We start from the raw sequence: 22,894 nt of genomic DNA, 5'->3' as shown, positions 1-22,894 counted from the left end.
CAACTCTGGATTTTGGTCTCTCTTACCCTCTTTTTGGGAGTCCAGCGCCTTTGGCCTTTTCCGTTTCCGTTTCCGTTGCCATTTCCGTTTCCGTTTCTGGCCAAAAACAGAACCTATAGTATTTCATAAATTTAATTGTCACGTACTCACATGCCTTCCTCCCAAAACCCAGAACTCTATCTGTATTTGTATTTCCAACTGTAACTGTAACTGTTACTGGTCTGTATACGTATCCTTGTTGCTTCAGCATCGACTTCCTTTTCTTTTTTTTTTTTGGTTATATGTATAATACGTGTTTATAACTCTCGTGCGCGATTTGGGCCATAAACGTGTGCTCCGTGACCTACGTGGCGTATACGTTACTTCAGACGCGCTAAATGATTTATTTACTGCATTTATTTAATCTATTTGATGACCCTGGGAGATCGACCCAGGACCAGGGACCAAGGATCTTAAAGTCTGGGCTTTGCTTAATTTTTTCCAGGAATTTTTATAACGAAAAGTTTTAAAATGGAAGCTCTTATTCTTTCGAGCTTCCAGGCATTAATTTCCTCATTGTCCTTTGAACATAATTGTATATATTCGCAGATTGTATATATCTTCCATTATTCAGGAGCTTTGTCATTTGGTTTTGGCCATAAATTTGGGCTACTGAATGGCAGAGGAGATCCTGGCCATCTCTCACCTGGCCGAAAAGGCATTTACATTTTAATATGCATTATTAGCGGGATAATTGTTTGAGGATATTGCCTAAGAATAGACAGGCAGAATGGCTGGCTACCCGCCAGGATACCCGGCAGGCAGTCATAAAAACACGTCGCCCCCCCCCGTACTCTACTCTATTTGAGGATGAGCCACGCCCCCCGTTTGCCACGCACCACCCCCTCTGGCACACCGTCTGTCAATTTATCACTTTGCCATTCCATTTTGGTATTGGCCACGCCCCCTAGCCCCAGCCCTAGCCCCAGCCCATCCAGCCCTGGTGCCCCCGCCTGAAGTTGGCTGTCATTTGCTGCCATAATAAATTCAAAAGCCCGCCATGAAAAGGAAAAATTGTCGCGCACTTTTAACGTTCATTTGTCAGTTGTGTTTTTTTTTCCAGAAGTAGGAGCAGGTTTTCCTTTTATTTCCATTTTTTTTTTTTTGTCTATGTTGTGCGGCTCCTTCATCATTGTTTGCCATTTTTAATATTTTAATATGTTCTGGCACGCATTCTGTGTCTCATTTGTTGAATGAAAAATGATTTTAATTTATGCCCGACTTGTCTATTTATTAAATATGATGTTCTAAGGGAATATTTATGAGTCAGAGCACACCCAGTGGCCTGTTTTGCTCTTTTTTTTTTGGCCAAAAAAAAATCATTTTAATTAATATCGAACATCGAACCAAAGGCACAAAAACCACAAAATCTCCAGCCAAGTCTTTGAATTTATTAGAAAGCCACAAAGCCAAACTATCAATTGCCAAAAACCATTTCGATAAATTACAAACAAAATAAAAGAAATGAAATTTATATTTCCTACCTGACTTGTCTTGAATTTCAGAAATTAAGACACAACCAATTAAAAGGCATACCTGGGACATTCAAAGGACAATACAAAGCGTCTCAGAAACCGCATTCACAAATCACAAAATTCCAAAAGTACTTCCCTTCCAGCCGTTGCATTCGAAATTAAATTAATATTTTGCCTTTAGTGCGGTTGCTTTTCATTTCTCTGTCCATTTTGTCAAAGACATCCTTGCCGAATTTCAGACAATTATTCAGGACATTGTTATCCATTGACGGGTCTCGAAGGCAGGAAATAAATAAGCATTTAGAATAAAATTATATTTAATTAAGATTCTGTATACAATTATGAGGGTTTTTTTTTTAAATATTATTTATAGATAGTTTTAAACGTACCTATTTATTTCTTAATTAATAACTAAATCCAAGAAAAAAAGGACCCTAAGTCTAAGACTTGATTCTCATTTAAATTGGTAATGTATTCTAGACATTGTTTATCAATTAAGGTAAGAATTTCGTATTCAGTATTCCGGGTCAGTAAACAAACTGTGTAAGGATGTGTTGTGTCCTGTGTCTTGTGTCCTTTTAATGCGGCTAAGCTAAATGGAAAAAGCAAACTTTTGTGTCACCCACATACAGACACAAACTAGTAGTGACCTCCTGTCAATAAGCAATTATTATCCTGCTGACGTGGCAGCAACAAAAACGACCAAAATGACGAAAAAAAAAGGTAAAAGGTGGCACGTAGCCTGGTGTGGCACGTGGCCGCCAATTTAAGCCTCTTAAATGTACCGAAAAAGCAATTAAAATACAATCAATATGCTTTTTGGCCTCTAGCCGCCCCTTCCCTACCAGCCCAATTGGCGATGGACTTTCCGCGAATTACGGATGAGCTGATGGCTGAATCGCCGGATATTGTCATCCCTTTGCGGTGGCGGCTCCTTCAGCGTATTCTTGTCCTCCACCGTCCGATAATGCTGCAACTGGCCCAGCTCTAGGGGCACGGAATCGGGGGCACAGGCGTCATACCAGGCGAGTGGAAAGTGATTGTGCAACAGTGTCACCGAGCCGGTATTGTGTAAACATTTCGCCGCAAGCCAGGGATCCAAATGCTTGGCCACTCGCGTCAAATGCGACAACATCGGAAAGTCCTGCGGTATTTTGGGATCCGCCGGCAATTCCTTCGGATAGTAGACGTTATTAAAGCAATAGCTGCTTCGCGAGGAGCAGTTCACGTCGCGGGTAACCAGTTCCCGGAGCAGATCGGGCCAATTGGTGCAGTTGCCGAGGGGCATCGGCACCTCGTCCACATCCATCACGGCTATGTAGTCGAAGTCGTACATGTTCCTGTACAGACAGTCGTTGTACAGTAGAACCTCGTTGAGGCGCATGCCCAGCAGCTCGTCCTCCTTCCTCACGTTGAGCAGCTGGTACGGCCTGTAGTCCAGGTAGCCGTCGTTCGTGTACTTCGCCAAGGTCCTTGAGGTGTTTGCATGCAGCCCCCCAATGTCATAGGCCGTTACCCGGACAGCTCCCAGGATCTTCATCATTTCCATCCACTCCACAATTCGCGGGGATATGTCCTCATCGGGAAAGCTCAGATACTTGACACAAATTCCAGTTCTCAGCTTGCCGTCCGATCGCATCCGTTCCTCGTCCTGGCTGGTCGGCGGCTGGACCACCTTCACCGCATTCTGGGCCACATTGCAGCGATCGTCGAACACGATGGCCACCAGCTGGGGAATCCGGCGCGAGTTCACCTGGAAGGTGAGCAGCGTGGGATAGGCCAGGTACTCCCTGTTGCCCCATTCCCGGTACCATCCCAGCTTGGTGTCGTGCAGCTCCGATATCTCCGCCTGGGACTCGCCCTCGAACCACATCTGACAGTAGGTGGTGGGATAGGGTCCTGTCACTGTACTGATCATGGCCAGGACCACTATCTCTGGTATCCGGGGCCTGCGATCGTAGTACGCTCCATAAATGTAGTATGTCAGGTTGCCGCCTCTGGTTTCTTGGAAGTGTGGATGCCGGAAGTTGATATTTTCGAATAGAGGATACGGGGCACACTCCTCCCTTTTCACCCAAAATGGGTCCTCGTTGGCTTTCAGAAAGTCCTGTATATCTTGTTCTTTATCTCCGTGATAGTCCAACACTTCAAGGTCCTCAACGTCTATCGAAAGTGTTAGAATAAGTCCTCAATCAAAATATCTTAAAGAAAAGGCCTAGCAACTCATATACCTGTAACCTGTCCTCTTGGATGAAATCTCTTGGCGGCGGGCAGGGGTCCTGAGTTGGGCTGGCCCAGGCGAGTGAATAGGAAGAGACAGAATCCGCTCAAGAAACAGACCAGAGGCGTCCTAAAACTTCGGCAGAGCTTGAAGACCATTGCGTTTGAACTGCCACCGGTCACTGGAGGTATCTCTGACTTTGTCAAATACTTAAACATGATAGCCCAAACTAGTTGTTTGATAAGAGACGAGAAGACTGCGCTGATAAGGAACTTTGCTGGGGGCTGCAATGAGCAATTTTGATAATTGAAAGTTGCGAATATTTTCACACAACATACAAACAAGTAAAAAGTGCAATAGTATCTCTCCCAGAAACATAAAAGTCTTTATTTTGTTTCTAGCCATATTTTTAGCCATATCTCAGTTGTTGGCTCCTTATCTCTGGCCCATTGAGGGAACATAATGAAATAAAAAGTCAGGACTATAAACAAATTTGCTAAATTGAAAAAAGAAATGAATGAAAGTTACTAAAAATAGTTCTCTAGTACATTCATTGATTAACAAGTTTGGGGGAATATTTTCCAAAAAGTAACCTCACAAAACGTCTCATTCAGATTAAGCTTCTCATGTATCGCTCGAAATTGGCCAATTTTTGGCAATTGGTGATTGAAGATTGGGGCCAGACGGTAGGAGGGGTAAAAAAAAAATAAAATAAATAAAAAATCGAAAAAAAGGGAACCCTAACAAGCGGCAAACAAGCCAAGTCCCCGGCTGGAAGACATTATTATGTACGTCAGCGTCGATTTCGATGTCGACGTTGCGTTAACTTGGCTCAAATGGCCAAAAATGACAAAAGCAGTTGGTCCCTCTGTCCGCCTGTCCGCCTGTCCCTCTGTCCGCTTGTCCGTCTGTCGTTTCCACTGAGCCTGCGGCTGAAATGTGAGTTTTCTCTCCAACAAAAAAAATATATATATATATGGGAGGGGGGGTCTGGAAAAATCAAGCAAGTGAGGGCGGAAAATTCCACCCCAAGGGGGCAGGGGAGAAAGTAATACCTACGTAGGCAGCAGCACCTGCATTAAATTATTGATTCGATTTCGCGCGCGGTTCGTTTTTATTGTAGCGAACTTTTTGTCTGAATGAATTGTAGCCGCCTGGCATTGTCAAAGTTTTGTGGCCACCCTCAGTAGGCATATATAGTATGTATATGTATATACAAATGTATATATTTCTATATACAATATAGGGTCATAAAAAAAATACCTGCCTGTCTGTCAGTCTGTCACGTTGCCTTTCCAATTTTCCACCATGTGTGTGTGTGTGTGTGTTTTGAGGAGCTGCCACGCCCAGAAACAGCATAACAATAATAACAACAACACCAGCAGACAAGCTGGAATTTATGTGAGCCATGGCAAGCGTTTCCTTGAATGAATACACTCAGAAATATTACATGTTATGAACAAAATTATTAAATTATAAGTCTCTCTTTTGAAAATATTCTCAAAACTAACCCAAAAAATATTTAATTTTTTCTTTATAACCCTTGAAAAAAATCAGAGCCCTTTCTCTCAGTGTAATTGCTGAGCACATAGGACTCTTACGCACACATGTGTATCGCAAACAAGACATAATCAATCACTTAACCCAAAAACGCACACCAAACGTTCGTTTCAATTAAAGTTTCGTTTTCATTCACTTAGCCAGTTGGGGGGAAGGGTCATAGAACTTAGAAAAAAAATAGCAAAATCACTACGTACACTGTGCGAAATGGCCAAGGCAATTATTGGAATTACTTTCATGAATAATGATAGTTGCAGATTCCCAGGCATCATCATAAATTATTCACTTTTTCTTGCGACTAACTTAAGATTCATTTATTACTTTTCCATTTACTAATTGCATTTATGTTTGCAGCTTAATATTTTCTGGGAAATTGTAGACTTTTCTTACTCATTGAGATCCTCTTTCTTTTAATTAAAAATACAAAATATCAATTTCGTAAGGATTTCATCTTTCAAATTTAATTTTCACTCTTCAATGATTTACGAATTTTTAATGAAATTTTTAGGATTGCCTTGAATTTAATAACTATTTATATTGTTTTCATAATTTCATTTTCATGTTTAATTGATTTCTTTCCCTTCCAAAAACTTATCATATCCAGAGCCCAAAACTTTCTTATTTTTCTGGTAAACAGGAGCGGTAGGACATACATGCATATATGAAAAACCGGAAGCTTTCAATTTCCTTTGCTGACGCCTGGTTTTCTATATGAATTACCAAGGATTTTTTTTGGTTTCGGTTGAGGTTTGGCCCAGTTTTCGGTTGTTGTTCGTTTCTTTGCATACTTTTCGGCGCACATAATTCGCATATCATCGGGTTGGAATAAAATAAAATGGAGAAAGTTCAGGGAAAGAAGCGTCATAACTTTGATGCAAAGGCAACGTTTTAATACTCTATTAAAGTTTGAATTATTATAAAATTTTAAGACTTGCCATCGATGAGATTTTATTAAAATTCGACTTTGAAAAGAATTTTATTTTTGGCGCCAAAGGCAACTTCTAGAAAAGGGTATAGAAAAAGAAAAACAAAGACTACGCCCGTAGAAATCACGGAATCTGTTGCTCCACCGTAATTGAAGCAATGACGCAAGCAAGAAATAAAACAAACCCACTCCACTCTCTACGGCATTTCAATGCCTTGGCTCGATTTTCTCCGTGATTACTCGCTCGAAAGTAATTTGTTTTCATAGGACACGAAAGTCGTCTGTTCGCGACAAGGACAAAGGCAAGTGTAAAGCTAAATGTCCTTTAAATGTGCCAACAATTGTTGAATCTAAAGGCATACTAAATATTTAAGATGATTATAGTTTTTTGAAAAAAAAAAAGATTTATAAAGCCCCAATTTATTTCTGAAGTCATAAGGCAAAGGGCAAGTGCCACCGGATCTACCCTGAAATCACATTTTGTGGGACACTTAGCATAATTTAGCACTTCATTTTCGTGAAGAAAAAAAAAGCGAAAACCGCGACAGCTGCCTGAACGAAAACTTTTCAGCACACACTGTGACAGGGCCACGCCCACTTTGTAGTATTTCGGCATTAGGTTGCAAAGTGATTATGATGCCCCCGAGGCAGCAAAAAAATAAATCTCCCGAACATACCCATAGACATGAATATTTTACCCTCACCATCATATCGTCTTCTTTGTTGCAAATAATCCTTTATTCTTTCGACCAAAAAAAATAAAATAAAAATTGTCAAGGGCAACAAATTCCACCTGCGATGACATGAATCTCACGAATCTGAACATCAAAAGTATTTACACAAACAACAAAAAACACAAGAGTTTCCTGCGGTTCCAACTTTTCAAAAAAAAAAAAAGAGAAAAAAAAGTGTGAAATTACAGGCCATGCTCGTATATGATGCACGGACTTATTATAAAGTATTTTATTTTTGTGTGATTTATGTTTTTTTTTTCTTTTTCGTTTCAGGTAAATTGAATGGAAACTCCGAAAAGGGGGCTTTGAGGTTGGAGGTCGATGTCAGGATAAGTACTATATAATTTTAAGATTGACAAATTGATAATAATCCGACGACAAGTGCCGGCAAGTGCTCCTCTGTGGGTGGTTTCCGCGGTGGAATTATTATGAATGGGGGTTTTTTTTGGTGGAAATTTTAAAAATAATATCGATATATGTATATACTGAATCATTAAATAATTACAAGTTAATATTATTATTTTTAATATTTTTTGTTTCCGAAAATAAATCCTCTTGAACCACTCGTCCAATACTTGATGTTAAAAACCAAAAGTATTTGCCAATTTCGGGCATTTAATTACCATTCAGCTGGGTGGGTAACCAATATTGGATCGCTTATGCCACTTGACCCATGTCCATGGCCAAAAACGATACAAATGGCCAAAACCAGAAACCCCGAAAACCCAAAATTCTAAGTGGAAGTGGGAGGTGGGAGGTGGGAGGTGGTAGGTGGGAGTCGACATTTGCATTTTGGACTCTGGCCGACCGCAAAATTGCTGGCCAATGGCTTTGGCTTTGGCTTTTAAGGACGTGTGTCCTGTCGGCTCTTTGCAGCTTATTGGCCAATTTGCAACTTGATTAACAAAAGTGCATGAGGTCAGCCATTCGGCCTATATCTGATGATCATTACATTAGGCTCATTATGAGTCCTCATACACCAGGAGATTTTTAAATCCACTTTAATAAAGTTAAACCATATTGGAGATTGAATATGAAGAGATAAGTCTTCAGATACTTTTTAAGATGATTAATTTTAAAATTGAACAATCTTTTCAACATATATCCCAACATGTCAATACACCGTTTTGGTTTCGATTGTTTCGATAGCCGCAGGGTATCGGTAAATCGATTGCAGACACATTCAAAAGTTTCGCTTCAAGTGACGCATAATTCGAAAATTGAAATTTCCATCACGTACATGACGCCGACAGCGACGCCGACGCAACATCCACTTGTCAACATGAATTTCCAATTTTCTCTTTTTCCGGCCCCTTTTACCGACTCCCACCCACTTCTTACCGAAAAAGAAAATAAATAAAAAACCAAAACAAAACGGCATTGTTCTACCATGTGTGTGTATGAGTCTGAGAGGTTTTTTATTTAAAACTTAACTTTTGTAGGAAACTGCTAAAGATTTATTTCTTTTTAACAATTTTGTATTTTTTATACATGTCTATTTAATTTAAAAAATGTTTATTTTGTATAAAAACTTTAAGTTTTGTTTGAGAAACCAATGGGTAAGTTCTAAGCTCTTTTTCCTAAACACATAAGCTTAATACAAAAATGCTTAAACTTTTAAATAACTTTGAATTTTATCTAGAAAAAATAACCCTCGTAAAACTCAAAGATATTTAATTTGTTTTAATCATCTTTGTGGATATTTGTTTTCCTACAGAATCTAGATGATTCGGCAAAGGTCGGTCTATATTTTTTGGTTTATAACCCGCTGGCTAAGCATTTCTGTGACCAATTATAATTTAACAGCCCCCCCCCCCAGCCACGCCTCCTTTGCCCAAATTTTCCGCCGCTGACACATCAAACATTTTCGGGGGTCTTCGTAGTTTACAGAAAAAAAAAAACAGAACCATTTGCTGGTCGTTTTCTACGTTTTTTGATTAAACGCAAACAGGGTGGCTAACACAAAAAATTAGTTGGCTTTTATGCAAATGCCCGGCTGGGGGGCCAGAATATTTTTTTCCTCTTTTTTTTTTGTTGGCCATTTGAAAAGTGGCTGGAAAAGTGCTGCCCTATCGCTACCATCTGCAGGTAACCCCTTGTCAGAAAAAATCCAAGCCCCCTCCATGTTTTTTATTATCTCTTATTTGATATTTGCGCTTTAATGAATTTTAATGCCTTGGCCTTCTTCTCTGTTGCTTTTTTTTTGTTAAATTTTTAATAAGAAAAAATTTTAAGCTTACGCTTCAGGTTTTATTTTTTTTTTTTGGCGGGAGGGAGAGTTGAAAGATTTAAATTTGTTTTTCTTGACTTCAAGTCAAGGCCACAACACAAACCAAAAAAACCAAGCAAAACAAGCACAGGATACACAGGCACTGAAGCAACCGAAAAAAAATTAAAGAATATCACGCATACGCCACGTTGTTTCGCTGCATGTGAGAAAATTCCGTGGCTGGCATCGTTCACTGTAAATTGTAACCATCAAAGCGTTTTTTATCAGAGCCGCTTGGTGTTACTTCTTACAGTGAGTGAGCCAGCTGGAGCACACATTCAAATAAAAAAGACAAAAACCTAAAAAAAAAAGCAAGAATGTATTTAAAACCCTTTAAAAACGCGAAAATTTTCAATTGAAATTTGAATCTGATTTGTAAATCGGAAACGGAAATGGAACCGGTAGCGGAACCGGTACCGGAAACGGATACGGCAAAGTCGCCGTCAGCGGATGTGCTAGTGCAAGTGAAAGTGAAAGTGGAGGAGAAAGTGAAGTGGAATGCAATGGCAGCGTGATGCGATCATCTAACTAAATCCACCAGTGCACACACACTTACACACTCAGAAAAAAAAAGAAAACTATGGAGCAACTGGGCACAGACACTGAAACCACCACACACTGGCACTTTCACACACTTTCACACACATTCCACTTACTCATCGATACTTGTAAACTATCGATATCATCGATAATTTATCTACAAAATGGTTGAAAGGCTTTTGAAGAAAAGAAAAGTTAGTGATTAAAAATCTATATATAATGTTTTATTTATTTATTTTTAAGACTTTATTTATTAATTTTTTTATATTTTAAATTAAAATATTCATAGGGCTCTCATCTGGCAGGCTATTAGGACAAATTAGGCTTGATGCTGATCTTAGAAAGTTATCAAGAAATATAAATAATCGAAATAAATCGATAAAAATTAGAATCATCGACAAACCAATAAATCTACTAACATAATCGATTAGAAAAGCCCAAAAATCTCCATAAAAATCACCATAAAAACCTGGCAAATAGCTGACAACAAATCAATCCAAGTTTCCCGTGTTCCCTCGTATATGCCCAAAGGTAAAAAGCATTTCCTTCCAACCTAACTGGGAAACAACGAACCAAAAAAAAATAAAAAAAATACTAGTGGAATCCTTTCCGCCTCCCGACTGACTGATGGAAGGGGGGGCGTGGTCACTGCCGTCACGTTGCAATCGTTTGCCGTGACATGTGAAAATTTCCATTTTGAGCTCGGCAAAGGGTTATCATCACGTTCGAAGCTTTCGCTTCAACATTTGCAAAAAGTGGATTATGTGGCAGCCAGGACGACTGGGACTGGGACGAGGACGAGGACGACGAGATGGCACAACATTTCAAAAAGCTCTTAGCAAGCGAAGTCATAAAACTGTGATTCAATCTTAGATTTAGCTAGAATCGAAGCTAAATGGGCAAAAACTACTGCTGAAAAATCTATGAGAATTCCAAAGGGAGATTCCAAATCGAAACCAAAGAAGATTTAGTTTGGCTTTTAGTTAAGGGTACTAGTGAAGGTTGTTTAGTTTAATTTAAGGGGAATAAGATTTAATATTATATTAAGGCATATTTCCTTTTAATAATTATTTTAGTAGTTGATTTAAAGTGGTTTAATTAGCTTGAGATTCAATTTCTGCCTATTAGGCGTATACGTGATTTTTAAGTGCAACATTAGTCATAACTCCATTTATACTTATCGGATTCTTGAGAGTTATACCTTCTTGGTCTTATCTCTCAAAGTAATATAAGCTTAGATTGATTTACATATATTTAAATAAATTTCAAAGGGGTTGCATCAGGATTTTTTTGGTAAAATGAGTATAATTTTTGAAAGTAAGGTTTTAATGGGCAAATATAGTACTCAATGCGCTTAATTTGGAATGGTATAACACTTTGAAATCGGGCAAGTATTAGCCCAGCTATCAATGTAGGAAATTGGCTAAAACAGAACACTTTTAAGGTTTAAGAAAATATCTTAAATTAATGAAAGAAATTAATTCCTAGAGCCTAGTCAGCCAAAAAAATGTGTCCTTTTCTTGTGAATGAATTTTTCCCCCAACTTTTGTTTGCTTGATTTACTTTTTTGTATACATATATATATATTTTTTTTTTAACATTTATTTTTTGTAATTTGTTTGTTGTTTGTTTTGTTTGTCGTTTGATTCGTTCGATTCTTGCGTTTCCCTTTGCATCTTGACGGAATTGGTTTCCTTTTTACGTTTCACGTTTGACTTTTGTTCTTGTTTTCAGGACTTGTTTCGATTGTGGCCCATACCCTGCCTCCCGTCTCACTCATATCTATTGTTATTGGGCCTTTTGTACCTTGGCCAAGTTTGATAACGGAAAACGTGGAATTTGTTTGTTTTTTTTTCTTCTGGAAATGGCAGCTGAGTCCTGAAATCGAGATGAAATCGTAGCAGTGGCAAGCAGGAGGAAAAAAAAGAAAAGTAAAAGCAATTTCAACTTATGAATGATACTCCACCTCCCTGGCGTGTTTTCCAATTTCCATGACTTTGGTTCGAACCAAACCGAGGTAACAATTAATAGGCAATTCAAGAAATACAAGAAAAACAAGAAATTCAAGAAATATTGGATATAGAGTTTCCACTCCCTGCCATTTGTAATTGTTGACTCGCTGGCCTTATTTTGTCGCCATTGACATCATTAATGACACCCAGAGTGTCCTCCATTTAGGCCATCCAACTCCCCGGCTTAATGCAAGGCAAATAGCCATGGCTAAAAGGGAAAGTGCCTCCAAGGAAAGTTGAGCTTCTGGCCGAAAAACGATGCGCAACAAATTCAAATGGCAAGATAAAGAAAACAGCCAAAAAAAAAAAAATGTCAAGTGTTCTTCTTGACACGGGCCGGAAAATGGCAGGGGGAGTAGCCGGAGTAGGAGGGTGGTTGGGGCGCAAAAAAAGGAAAAAAAGAAAAATGGAAATGGAAATGGAGGCTGGAGTCCGGAGTCCTGGAGAAGATTTAGCCATGAATCCCATGAAAGAATGAAGAGTGACAGGCGATAGCCGAGGATAAACTTTACATACATATGCTATTCCTATTCCTGTTCCTATTCGTATTCCCATTCGATTTTGTATTCGATTTCTTAGTCCTTTTTGTGTTTGGCAGAATTCCATCCCTCCTGGCAGAGTCCTGGGCCAAAAATAGCCTCGATAAAACGCTAACAGAGCCATTAGCCATCATTTGTTGTTTGGCTCGAGATTTCCATCAAATTTTTGATTCAAGAAGTTTTTCAATAAAATTATAAATGGTTTGTTCGATTATTTGGTGGATTTACTGTTTAAATCTTAATTATTTATAAATTAAATCTTTTAAAACTTTTCTATTATTTCTTAATCCCCAAAAAACTATCACCAAACTCCCACCGCAAGCCAAACAAATTTGAAAATAAATAAATTTCCCGCAATGACCTTTTTTGCGGGAATTGACATTTAAAATATATTTTTTTTTATTTTATAACGCCTACATAACAAATATATATCTTCCGGCTGATCCAGGATGGTCCTCCCCAGGATGCCCTGTCCATTATCCGGCGAGTCATTTGCCAAATGCCAGGCCATTGTGCCGGCACTTTATGCTAATGCAATGTTGCGTGATCCTTGAAGGAATTGTCATCACCGCAGGGGAACTGGAAACTGGAAGTGGTAGCAGGACTCACTGGAAGCAGGCAGGATAATTTGGGGCAAGGGGGGGACGCATGGGCGTGGAGGCTTTGGTGAAAGGACGCTAATGGATTTCCATGGCGCATCAAAACATAAAAAGCAAACCAGATGAGTTGAGAGAAAAGTTGTGGGCAGAGGGGGGTGGCGAGGGGGGTCAGGCAGTGGGGGGCTTGTGTCACTTAAATGTGGCAACAAATTCCGCCCAGTCACCGAACAGGGTCAAAATGCATTGTTGGCCCGAAACTATGCAAAAATACAGAGTTTATATTTTGAGGCTATGGGTATTCTATTATTATTATATTTCTAGGTTCCTAAAAAGCTAAAAAAAATTTACATTAAACTAAGAATACTTTAAAACTTCATTTTATATAAAAATATTATAAACTTTTAAGAGATTTATGATTTTTAGAAAGAATTTCTTTCTTTAAGAATTTATTTCTAAATGAACTTTTTTCTATAAACCTTTTTAAAATATTTAACTTATTACTTGTTAGACTACCTTTAAATGTAAAAAAAAACTATATATATTTCTTTTTTTTTAAGTTTATTCTTTAATTCTAAATCCCCGGAAAAATAATAACAGTGTCATTGTCAAGTCCCTGGGGCTCTTAAAAATCCTTGTAAACCGCCAGTGCGTGAGCAAAAATTGAATAGTCCTTCGTTAAATGGAGGAATTGAGGAATTGATGGATTGATGATTGGATGGCTGGCTGGTTGGACGGTTGGTTGGATAAATGGGTAGATGGATGGTTTGACCCTTGAGTGGATGAGTCAGCAAAACTGTCAACGAACTAGAACCCCCCGCTCCTCGTGAATGGCATTAAAGAATCCAAAAAAAACGGATATGAATTTATAATTGTGGCTTATTTAATTGATTATTTCAATAATTTCAACTCTATAATGAAATTATTCCAATCTACAATTTTTGGTTGTATTTTATTTCAACCTCGTGAGCAAAAAAATGCGGGCTCTGTTTATTTAATTTTGTTCAACCAATATTTACACCTGCAGCTGTATATTTGCGGTTTTTTGTTGCAGTTGTTGTTGGTCTTGGGTTGCAAATTGAATTCAAATTGCAACACGAGTCCTGTACACACAATTGTGTGTTCTATGAGCTCCATGTGTCCATCATACAAATCAACACAATCGCATCTCAATTTCGGGGGGCCTTTGGCAAATGTTTGTTCTCGTTTTCATCTTGTTACCCAAATACTAAATTACGCATACGCCATGTGGGCTGAACGACAGCTGAACGCATTTCCCGGCGGGGTTTACGGGATTACGCCTATTTGGATTAAACCCAATAATAGAGTGGTGTTTAAATAACTGGAATACAAATGGGGAGACAACTAAATTGTTTGCACCGGAAAGCTTGTCAGTGAATGACAGGAAGACAGTCTATTTTCGGGTTGCAGGATATTGGGAAATGCATTGACAGGACTATTTGATTTGTAATTAGATTTGTGGTATCGAGGCATTTTTAATTAATTTTCTATAATTTTGAAATATCAAACATTGGCCTATAAGGATTTAAAGCCATTTTTATCCTAGTCTCCTTTAAAAAAAAAGGACCTCTCTTTATTGACTTTATTCTGGCTCGTTAATTTAGAGTTTCGCTTTCGGCCAATAGCTTCTCAGGTTATAGCCACTATCCAGCACTCGCCATCGCCCTGGCTGGGTGTCAGTTGGGCTGATTTGTTTGCCAGTGGATCCTGGATCCTGGCCAGTGGCCATTATCCCACCATGAAGATGAAATAGTTGCCCCATAGAGCACTTGGTTTTTTTTTTACTTTCAGCTGATGCTTGTTTTTCTCTTTTTGTTTTTTTTTTGTTTGCCGGAAGGCCAACAAACGATAGCCATCAATTCGGTTGTTTGTGTTGCATGTTGCAGCTGCAACACGAGATGTTGCTTCCACAAAACAAAAAGGAAATCGAGAAAGAAAATGCCAAAAAAAAAAAAGAAAGCAAAGTTACGCCATGAAAAATGAACCGGACAGGATGTTATTTATATTTGAAGACCCTGGAGGGGGATGGAGGGAAGTTAAAGCCAAGATGCGTAAATCCAAATGACCCCAAATGGGGCAAGATGGCGGAGGCTGAGGGCTGAGGGCGGCTTAACTGGCCTTAAAAAATAAAATATATAGCATATCCGCGGGCGCTCGGCACGCAATTTACACGCACCGCACAAAATCTGACCAGAAACACCCGAACCCACGAAACCCCCCCACAAAAGTACGGAATCTTGGAACCAAACCGACATTCTGCATTCCACATCCGACAGTCGTAACCATAACTGGAAGGTCAGGGCTAGAAGAAGTCGTTCTCAGAATTATAACGACTTTTATGAGATGCCTTTCGAGAGGTTTAATTAATACTATTATTATTAAATGGTTAATTAATTATATGTTTTTCTTCTCGAAAAAATATATAATAATTTTTTATTATTAAAAAATCTGTTAAATATAGTTCCAAAAGTATCCCCCTTATAGATAGAGTATCCAAAGCCTAGACACGACCGCGAGCAAGCGATTTCATAGCCTACTTAGCGGCGCACGCTGCGAGTTATTCAAATTTGAATTAGGCAGCGGCAGACCGAGGCAACATTTTATGGCTCTCAGTGTCTGTCTGCCGCCATGTGGGTTCCACACTGTATACATAGAGTACATATAGTATACACACACCCCAAGACACCCGAAAAATGTGCAGCAGCTGTGTGGGAGGGCAAAGAAAACTTGCGGCATAAAATGTGTGGCACATGTGACGCAAACGGCAAACGGCAGACGGCAGACTGCGAACGGTGGACGGTGAGCGCTCCTTAATTAGATCATAGTTCCTTTTTCGGGTCGGGACAGAGCATTTTACTGCCATCTGAGGAACACGAAAAACCAGGAGTGGGAGGGAGTCTGTGCAGGACCTGCTGTCAGGACTTTAGTCGTGAACTCAGTCAAGAGCAGAGGCATCAGCCACCCACACCCACAACAGGACGAAAAACACCAAACATCCTGCCATCATCATTTTAGCTGCACGGTGGGGCAAGTCTCTATAAAATGAGTATTATTATTTATTATATATTATTATTTATTATTTAAATTTAAAAAGTAATAAAATCTTACAGTATTTTTAATTCTAGATAGTAATCCTGGGGTTTAAGAGCTTTATTATTTTATGTATTAGATATTTTATATTTTCTATTAGTTCCTTCTTTTCTTATTAATATTTATTCCAATTATTTTTACAAAAATAAGATAGAACTTGCCACACTGTGTGGCTGAGAGTTGTGGCACATTATTGACTCACGCGCCGCATCGAATTTCCAACTCAATCATGGAAAAGGACGAAAGAAGGACCAAAGACGATTTGCAGGACGAGTGAGAGACAAAGTCAGAGGGGGGGGCCAGAAAAGTTTATGACTGGCAACTCACGCGTCGCCACTCGCCGGCGTTTACGGTATTTGCATTTTAATTGAATTGAACTAAATTATTTTGTTTAGAGTTGAAAAAGGAGAAGGCAGACGGCGAATGGCAAGGAATTGCGGGCATTCTCGCCTCAAAGTAGGCAACAGTTTTGAGCGAGAATGTAAAAGCCACAAGCCGCTAAAAAGTTGAACGAAACTTTGACATAAGACTGAAGACTAAGGACTTGCTTTCTTTCCACTGATGATGGGCAGGATGATGGGTTGCCTGATGGGTGGGGATTTGGTGGAAAACTTTTCCCATGGAAAGGGTTTATGGCCTGTGGCTGATTGGAAATGCACCCTAATCGGGTTGTAGGACGGGTTGCGGCGGCTGCGAAACTAAAAACTGTCCAAAAACTGCCTTCGAAATTAAGAGTTTCAGAGCTGAAAACTTCTTGTAACACATTCTGGTAAGGTATTTCCATTCAACTTCCACCTGGTTTACCGTGAGATGCCTGTGGAATTACTTTGATTGTGCGGTAAACTTTAAGACTCGACAATTTCATTCATTACTAATTAATTTATCGCATTAATATGACGCAGAGACAGTTCATTTAATTAAGATTGATGCAATTACTTGGGCGGCAATCGGAATGTTGAGTCTTTTTAAGCAGCTACTTAAATGCAATTTATAGCCACTAAGGTTTCTGCTTTAATTTGAAGGACTTCAAGTTTAATATTCAAGTCCTTTCGAAAGGGTTTTATATTTTTTTAAAGGTTCGGAATATAAAATTCAATGGTTGGGGGTTTATTTTGATTTTATTCAATTTTAAAGAATTTATTGCCGAAAAAAAAATTTACAAAATAAAATATAAAAGCCTCCTCCTCCTCGCTTCTCAAAAGCTGTACCTAACAAAGACAGCCAATAACAAAAAATTCTATACAAAATATCAAAAATACTAACAAAAAATTATTTTAAAAAATACCTATAACATCTTCATTTTCAGATGAGTTCTGTGAGGAGTATCCACACAATCTGATGCCCACGCCGGGCTACTGGATCGAGTGCTCCAGGCAGAAGATCACGATGCCCACTCCCCATACCATCTGGGATGAGAGCGATTCGGAGCACGAGGACATCCGGGCAGGCAGTGCCAGTGATGCCTATTTGGAGAGAGAGTGCAGTGATCTCTACGAGGATGACGAGGACTCGGAGGCCACACCAAGGTTGGCCTTTATTTAGTTTATTTTTTTATTTCGTTTCTTTAACTAGTATTTTGTTTGGTAGTCCCCGAAAAAAGACAACCATTGAGGAGCAGTGGGACCAGCAGGGAGCCTTTGAACTGATCTCCGTGGAACAGGAGACGTACGAAAAGTATTTCTATGGCACCGAACACTGGAACTACTTTACCAGCGACGAGGACCTGGGTCCTGTCATCCTCTCCATTAAACAGGAGACCCTCAATGGGCGTGACCAGTTCCGTATTCTGGTTAGAGCGGGATCCTATACCGTACATGGACTGATACCGGCGTCATGTGTGTTTGCCGATAGGTAAGTTATCCTTAAAAATATCCTATTCTTTTAATATATTTTTGTAAATATTATTTTTGCAGATATAATCGCGAAGAGGTAGTTAGGTCTTTAGGTAAAGAAGTTAATTTAAATCCACCTTTAACGTTAGGACAATTGCCCGATACGCCGGAGGAATTATTAAAATTAGATCAGGTTGGTATTTTTTTACTAAATACTTTTAAAATAATACTTACTTGATATATTATCTCTTTAAAGGTTTTTATAAAATCAGAATTAAAAGTCGGCGTTATATTTGTCAAAGAGGATCAGTATACTGAAGAGCAAATTCTGGACAATAATGAAAACTCACCGCTCTTCGACGAGTTCCTCACTTTGCTGGGCGATCGAGTACGCCTGCGCGGCTTTGACAAATACAAAGGTGGCCTTGATACAGTTCACGACCTAACAGGTTCGATTTTAATTTAAAATTACTTATTAAAAAATTATGAAAAAAATATGTTAAAATTTGAAGGTCTCTTCTCCGTCTATACAAATTGGCGTAACATCGAGATCATGTTCCATGTATCCACATTGCTACCCTATGAGAAGCACGATCCCCAAAAGTTGCAAAGGAAACGCCACATCGGCAATGATATTGTGTGTGTGGTGTTCTTGGAGGCGGATAATACTAGATTCAGTCCAGCCTGTATCAAAAGTCATTTCCTGCACACTTTTATATTGGTAAGGAATATTTTAAATAATTTTTTTTAGGCTATTTCTTTAGTATTTTTTGCATTTTAAAGGTTCGTGTCTCGGCTCGAATAAAACATAAGCCCACCCGGTATGAGGTTTCTGTGGTGACGAGAGACGAAGTGGGTGCCTACAAGCCATATCTTTGGGAGCAGTCGGTATTCGAGAAGGGACCCATGTTCCGGTAAGTCATCTATAAGGATACTCCACATCGATTCCAAGCCTAAGAGTTCCCAAAACCCAAAAAAAAAAACAAAACCCATTTAATATTCACAGGGAATGGCTGCTGACGAAGATTGTGAATGGAGAGAGGGCCTCGTATTCGGCACCGAAATTCGCCAGGATGCAGGAAAGGACTCGGTCACAGATGCTGGAGGATCTGGTGATGAATCTATCGAATCATGCCGAAACTGGACAAATACCGAAGCCATATCGTCGCGGAAGTTGGCGGCCCATCGGTGAGGATGAATATTTCAGAATGTTGCATGCCCGTGTCCTTGACAACAACACTAAGACAAATGCAACAATGCAACAACAACAACATGAACAACAACAGCAGCAGCAGCAACATGTACAACATGCAACACACAATATATGTTGTTATTGCAACAATATGGAGTTGGAATTGACTGTTGCTGCTTACAACACAACAACAACAATACACAGACACACAACACTACAACAACAAAAACAACAACAACAAGAATATATAGAGAACCAACAACAACAACAACAACTACAGCTAAAGCAACAACTATTGCTACTGCAACAACAACATCAACTACAACAATCAACATCGTCTCTAGCACACACATCATGTTGTGCCATGTTGCATCTGTGTGTGAGGCATAGTATGTGTGCCACGCCCCTGCTGCCCCGTCCTCCTCCCAGCATGTGCTTGTGCTTTTTTGTACCATTTTTTTTTTGTTAAGTGTATTCCAGGCTTTAAAGAAATGAGACTGAGACTCAAGATTTATAAACAAATCGCGACAACAAATTGCAGACATTACGGTGTCCTGGAAAGAAAATAGAAAAAAAAACCGGGGGATGGGTGAGAAAGGAGAGTGGGAGAAAGTAGAAAAGAAAGAAAGAAAGAAAGGCGACATTTGCATTTCCTCAGAGTTAGCGAGTATGTTTGATTAATCGTTTTGTCTTGCTTTCGCTTGAACTTTCACTAGACCGAAGGATAAGGGGAGTGGGAGTGGGAGAAGAAGAATGATGGGTTGACACACCCCCCTTACAAACACACACACACACACACTGACACTTCCGCTTCCGCCATTAACACATCCGGTTTTTGGCTTCTGGCCCACCGGAAACGCGCAGTCATGTCACACAAGTCGCTGTCTCGCCTTCTCTTTCTTGCTAACTGCTCTGGTTGTCTCACTCTCTCTCTCTCTTTCCCTCTGGACAATCTGCTTGTACCGTTATCTGTCAAACACCACCCCTCAAAAAAAAAAAACCACTCTGATTTTATTCGTATGTCGTTTGGTTGTCCGGCCAAGAAATATTGTTCATGTTTGTGTTTCAGTTGGGTTGGGGTGGGGTTGGGTGGAAATCTTTTGTTTTAACACCCGAGAGCACCCCCATCTACCCGCCAAACCCCACCACCCAGCCAAGGTTGTTGTTGTTGTTGTTGGTAATGTTGTTGTTGCCGTCAGTTTGTTGTTGTGATTTTGTTTAGATTTCTTGTTATTTATTTGTTGCTATTTGTTGCATTCAAAATCAACACACACACCAGTCTAATTTGATTTATTTCTGCACAAGGCACCAGTATAATATTAAAGATTTAAGGTTTAGGATCTTTAAACTCAACACCTTATACCTATTTCCTTGACCACAACTGTTCTCCCACACATATGGTCACTTGACTGGAGAAAGGTAAAGAAATGGAAATGGCCATGGAAATGGAAGTAATACCCCATGGGTCTTCCACAGCCGAACTATGCATATTAAAATTATGCAAATTAGAAATGCCATAGATGGGTCTTGGCATTTCCATTCTCCAAAGCCAATTCGATGGGGAATCGCATAAATTCCTGAATTTCTGATTACTCAATTATTATCAGCCAGCGACCAAGAGGAATCGATTGTAATTATTCGATTGTACGGAAGTAAAAAATCACAACTTCCGCCTGAAATTATGGACTACTTCTTGACTTTCCCTAAAGTTAGACTTTAAATATATTTATTTAATTAAAAATTAATTCAATAGTTACCCTAAAGCTATAAAAAGCTATTACTTTACTGACCAACTAATACTTTAAGACGCATTTCCCACCTTCTCTGTTAGTTTCTGACATCTCCGGCCTTGGTTTAATTTATTTTATACATTTCCCATATTTTCCTTATAACTGTATTCACTTTAGCCATCTTATTCCTTTGTCCTTTTTGATATTGTGGCAGCATCTTCAGTGCTTGACAACAAAAGTTGCATGATTGATGGCATTAAAGGGCTGCCAAGTGGCAAGTGAAACCATTATGGTTGAAAACACTCCCTTTGAGGGGAAAATACCAAAATACACACTGTACAGACATACAATATATACACAACGACAGCTACACTGTAACAAATCATATTTGAAATATTTTATTAAAAGCATGAAAGGCATGTCTTTTAAATATAATTTCCTGGAATTAAAAAACAAAATAAATGTGAGTATTATTTATTTTAGGCCACATGCGACCCTCATCGCCCTTACTGGACTCTGTAAGAGATCAGTTCGAGGACTACGACCAGCTGGCCAAGGACTTTACCCGCGTATTCCTGAACGAAGAACCATCGTGCCTGACCAATGCCCACCTCTTCGACGTGGTCTTCCTGGTGGGTCAGTCCAAGCAGAAGGCGCGTTTCATTGGAGTTCGGGCGATACTGGGAGTGCGAAGTAGAGTTTTTCAGGTAAGTGTTTCAGTCTTAAGTTATAATTTAATTAAATAAAAATTTTAATAGAAATTATATTTATATTTTTATTGTTTTTGTTTTACAAATTTTCTTTAAAGAAAAAAAGAGACAACAGTGCGTATGAGTAATTTTGTTTTCTCAGCTTAATTAAGTATACGCCATGTGGGTTTCTTTTTTTTATATTTTTGTATTTTATGTTATATTTAAATGTAAAATTTAATAATTAACATTGTTTTTTTGTATTAAAATTAGTGTTAGCATTTTTAAAAGATTTTTTAAACCAATTATCTTTAAAAGACAACAGTGCGTATGGGTAACAAAGTTTTATAAGCTAATATATTAATCATACGCCTTTTAAACATTCTCAGGAAATGCTGTATGGTATCCAGACTGGATTTGGATCGCCGCAGATACCCGTAGCTGAGATCTTCGCCCGGCCAGCACCGTCACTAGTATCGCCCCAAAACCAGAAGCCGAAGAGCAACAACTATCTGACCGTACCGGACTCGGACTCCATCCGGCCGAAGAGTGTACCATCGTCGCCGATGGTGAAGCGGGCCTTCTCCCGGCTGGGTACCATTACGGCCGGATGGGGCCGATCCATACGGAACAAGAATACCAATCAATTGAATCCGGATGATAAAAAGAAGTGGATATCGTCGACAGATTGTTCGAGTAAGGGTTTATAGTCGGTGCAATGCAACCATATCGATGCGTGTTTTTGTTTTTCTCTTGTTTTCTTTTTTTTCTCTCGCTCTCTCTCTTTCTCTCCACGATATGTCTTTCTCTCTCTCTCTCTCGTAAAATATATCGTAAACAAAACTCTCGCTCGCTCGCTCTCTCCTGTGCGATTTCTGTGTTGATTTCTTCCTCCGCCTACACATTACGTATACGTCCACCGTCTGCGTCCTCGTTCTGCCAAAACAAAAAAATACCAAAAAAAACATACCAAAAACTTTGTAAATTAAAATACCAACGAACGTTAACCTCAAAAATTGCATCCTTGAACAAAAATACCAAATACTAATACCTGCAATTACAAAACGCACGCCGCACATCTTTGCCTCAAAATTTACAACTGCTCTACCGAATTCCAACTGACCTTCTTAAACATTTATATAAAAAAAAAAAACAAACATATGTTCTAAAACCTAAACCTACCAAACAATTGTCTTGTGTGAACTGTAATTACGAACTTTGAAAACTTTGAAACAAAAAAAAATCGAAACACCAAACCAACAAAAAATATTATATATAAATACTTGGTAATGGTGACAAATTCCTTGACGTTCTGTGACTATTATTTTGTACAATATATTCTATACTTTTGCTGAATTCGTAACTTGATTTTGATGCCTTAAATATTTGGGATATTTTGCACCCTTTTTGTACAAAATTGGCCTTTGATG

At 39.0% G+C, this 22,894-nt stretch overlaps 2 protein-coding genes across 6 annotated transcripts in view; one reads left to right on the top strand and one right to left on the bottom strand.

The window, feature by feature from the left end:
• Positions 1-22,894, top strand: part of rsh (radish) — a 94,054-nt gene that overhangs the window by 68,928 nt on the left and 2,232 nt on the right. For 4 of the 5 annotated variants that reach the window (XM_017235137.3, XM_017235135.3, XM_070279681.1 and 1 more), the window contains 9 exons: positions 17,328-17,547; positions 17,609-17,872; positions 17,935-18,046; positions 18,110-18,302; positions 18,366-18,574; positions 18,637-18,767; positions 18,860-19,041; positions 21,259-21,482; positions 21,854-22,160. In XM_017235137.3, coding sequence (XP_017090626.1) covers positions 17,328-17,547; positions 17,609-17,872; positions 17,935-18,046; positions 18,110-18,302; positions 18,366-18,574; positions 18,637-18,767; positions 18,860-19,041; positions 21,259-21,482; positions 21,854-22,160 — 1,842 coding nt within the window. The remainder of the gene's footprint in view (positions 1-17,327; positions 17,548-17,608; positions 17,873-17,934; positions 18,047-18,109; positions 18,303-18,365; positions 18,575-18,636; positions 18,768-18,859; positions 19,042-21,258; positions 21,483-21,853; positions 22,161-22,894) is intronic. The other variant, XM_017235134.3, reaches the window with a different exon arrangement.
• Positions 2,356-3,953, bottom strand: LOC138925756 (uncharacterized). The gene is made up of 2 exons (XM_070277015.1): positions 3,746-3,953; positions 2,356-3,677 (listed from the first exon to the last, which is right to left on the bottom strand). The coding sequence occupies exons 1-2, from the start codon at positions 3,951-3,953 to the stop codon at positions 2,356-2,358; spliced, it is 1,530 nt and encodes a 509-aa protein (XP_070133116.1).

The sequence above is a fragment of the Drosophila bipectinata genome, chromosome XL (genome assembly GCF_030179905.1).
Source record: "Drosophila bipectinata strain 14024-0381.07 chromosome XL, DbipHiC1v2, whole genome shotgun sequence".
In the NCBI taxonomy this organism is placed as follows: domain Eukaryota; kingdom Metazoa; phylum Arthropoda; class Insecta; order Diptera; family Drosophilidae; genus Drosophila; species Drosophila bipectinata.
Note: the sequence above shows the minus strand (reverse complement) of the source record. Positions and strands in the feature narration are given on the sequence as shown.

Excerpts from the sequence above, each read along its gene's own strand:
- LOC138925756 (XM_070277015.1), bottom strand. The coding sequence starts at position 3,953 with ATGTTTAAGTATTTGACAAAGTCAGAGATACCTCCAGTGACCGGTGGC. Across the intron at positions 3,678-3,745 it reads TCCAAGAGGACAGGTTACAG|ACGTTGAGGACCTTGAAGTG; the intron begins GTATATGAGTTG and ends CACTTTCGATAG.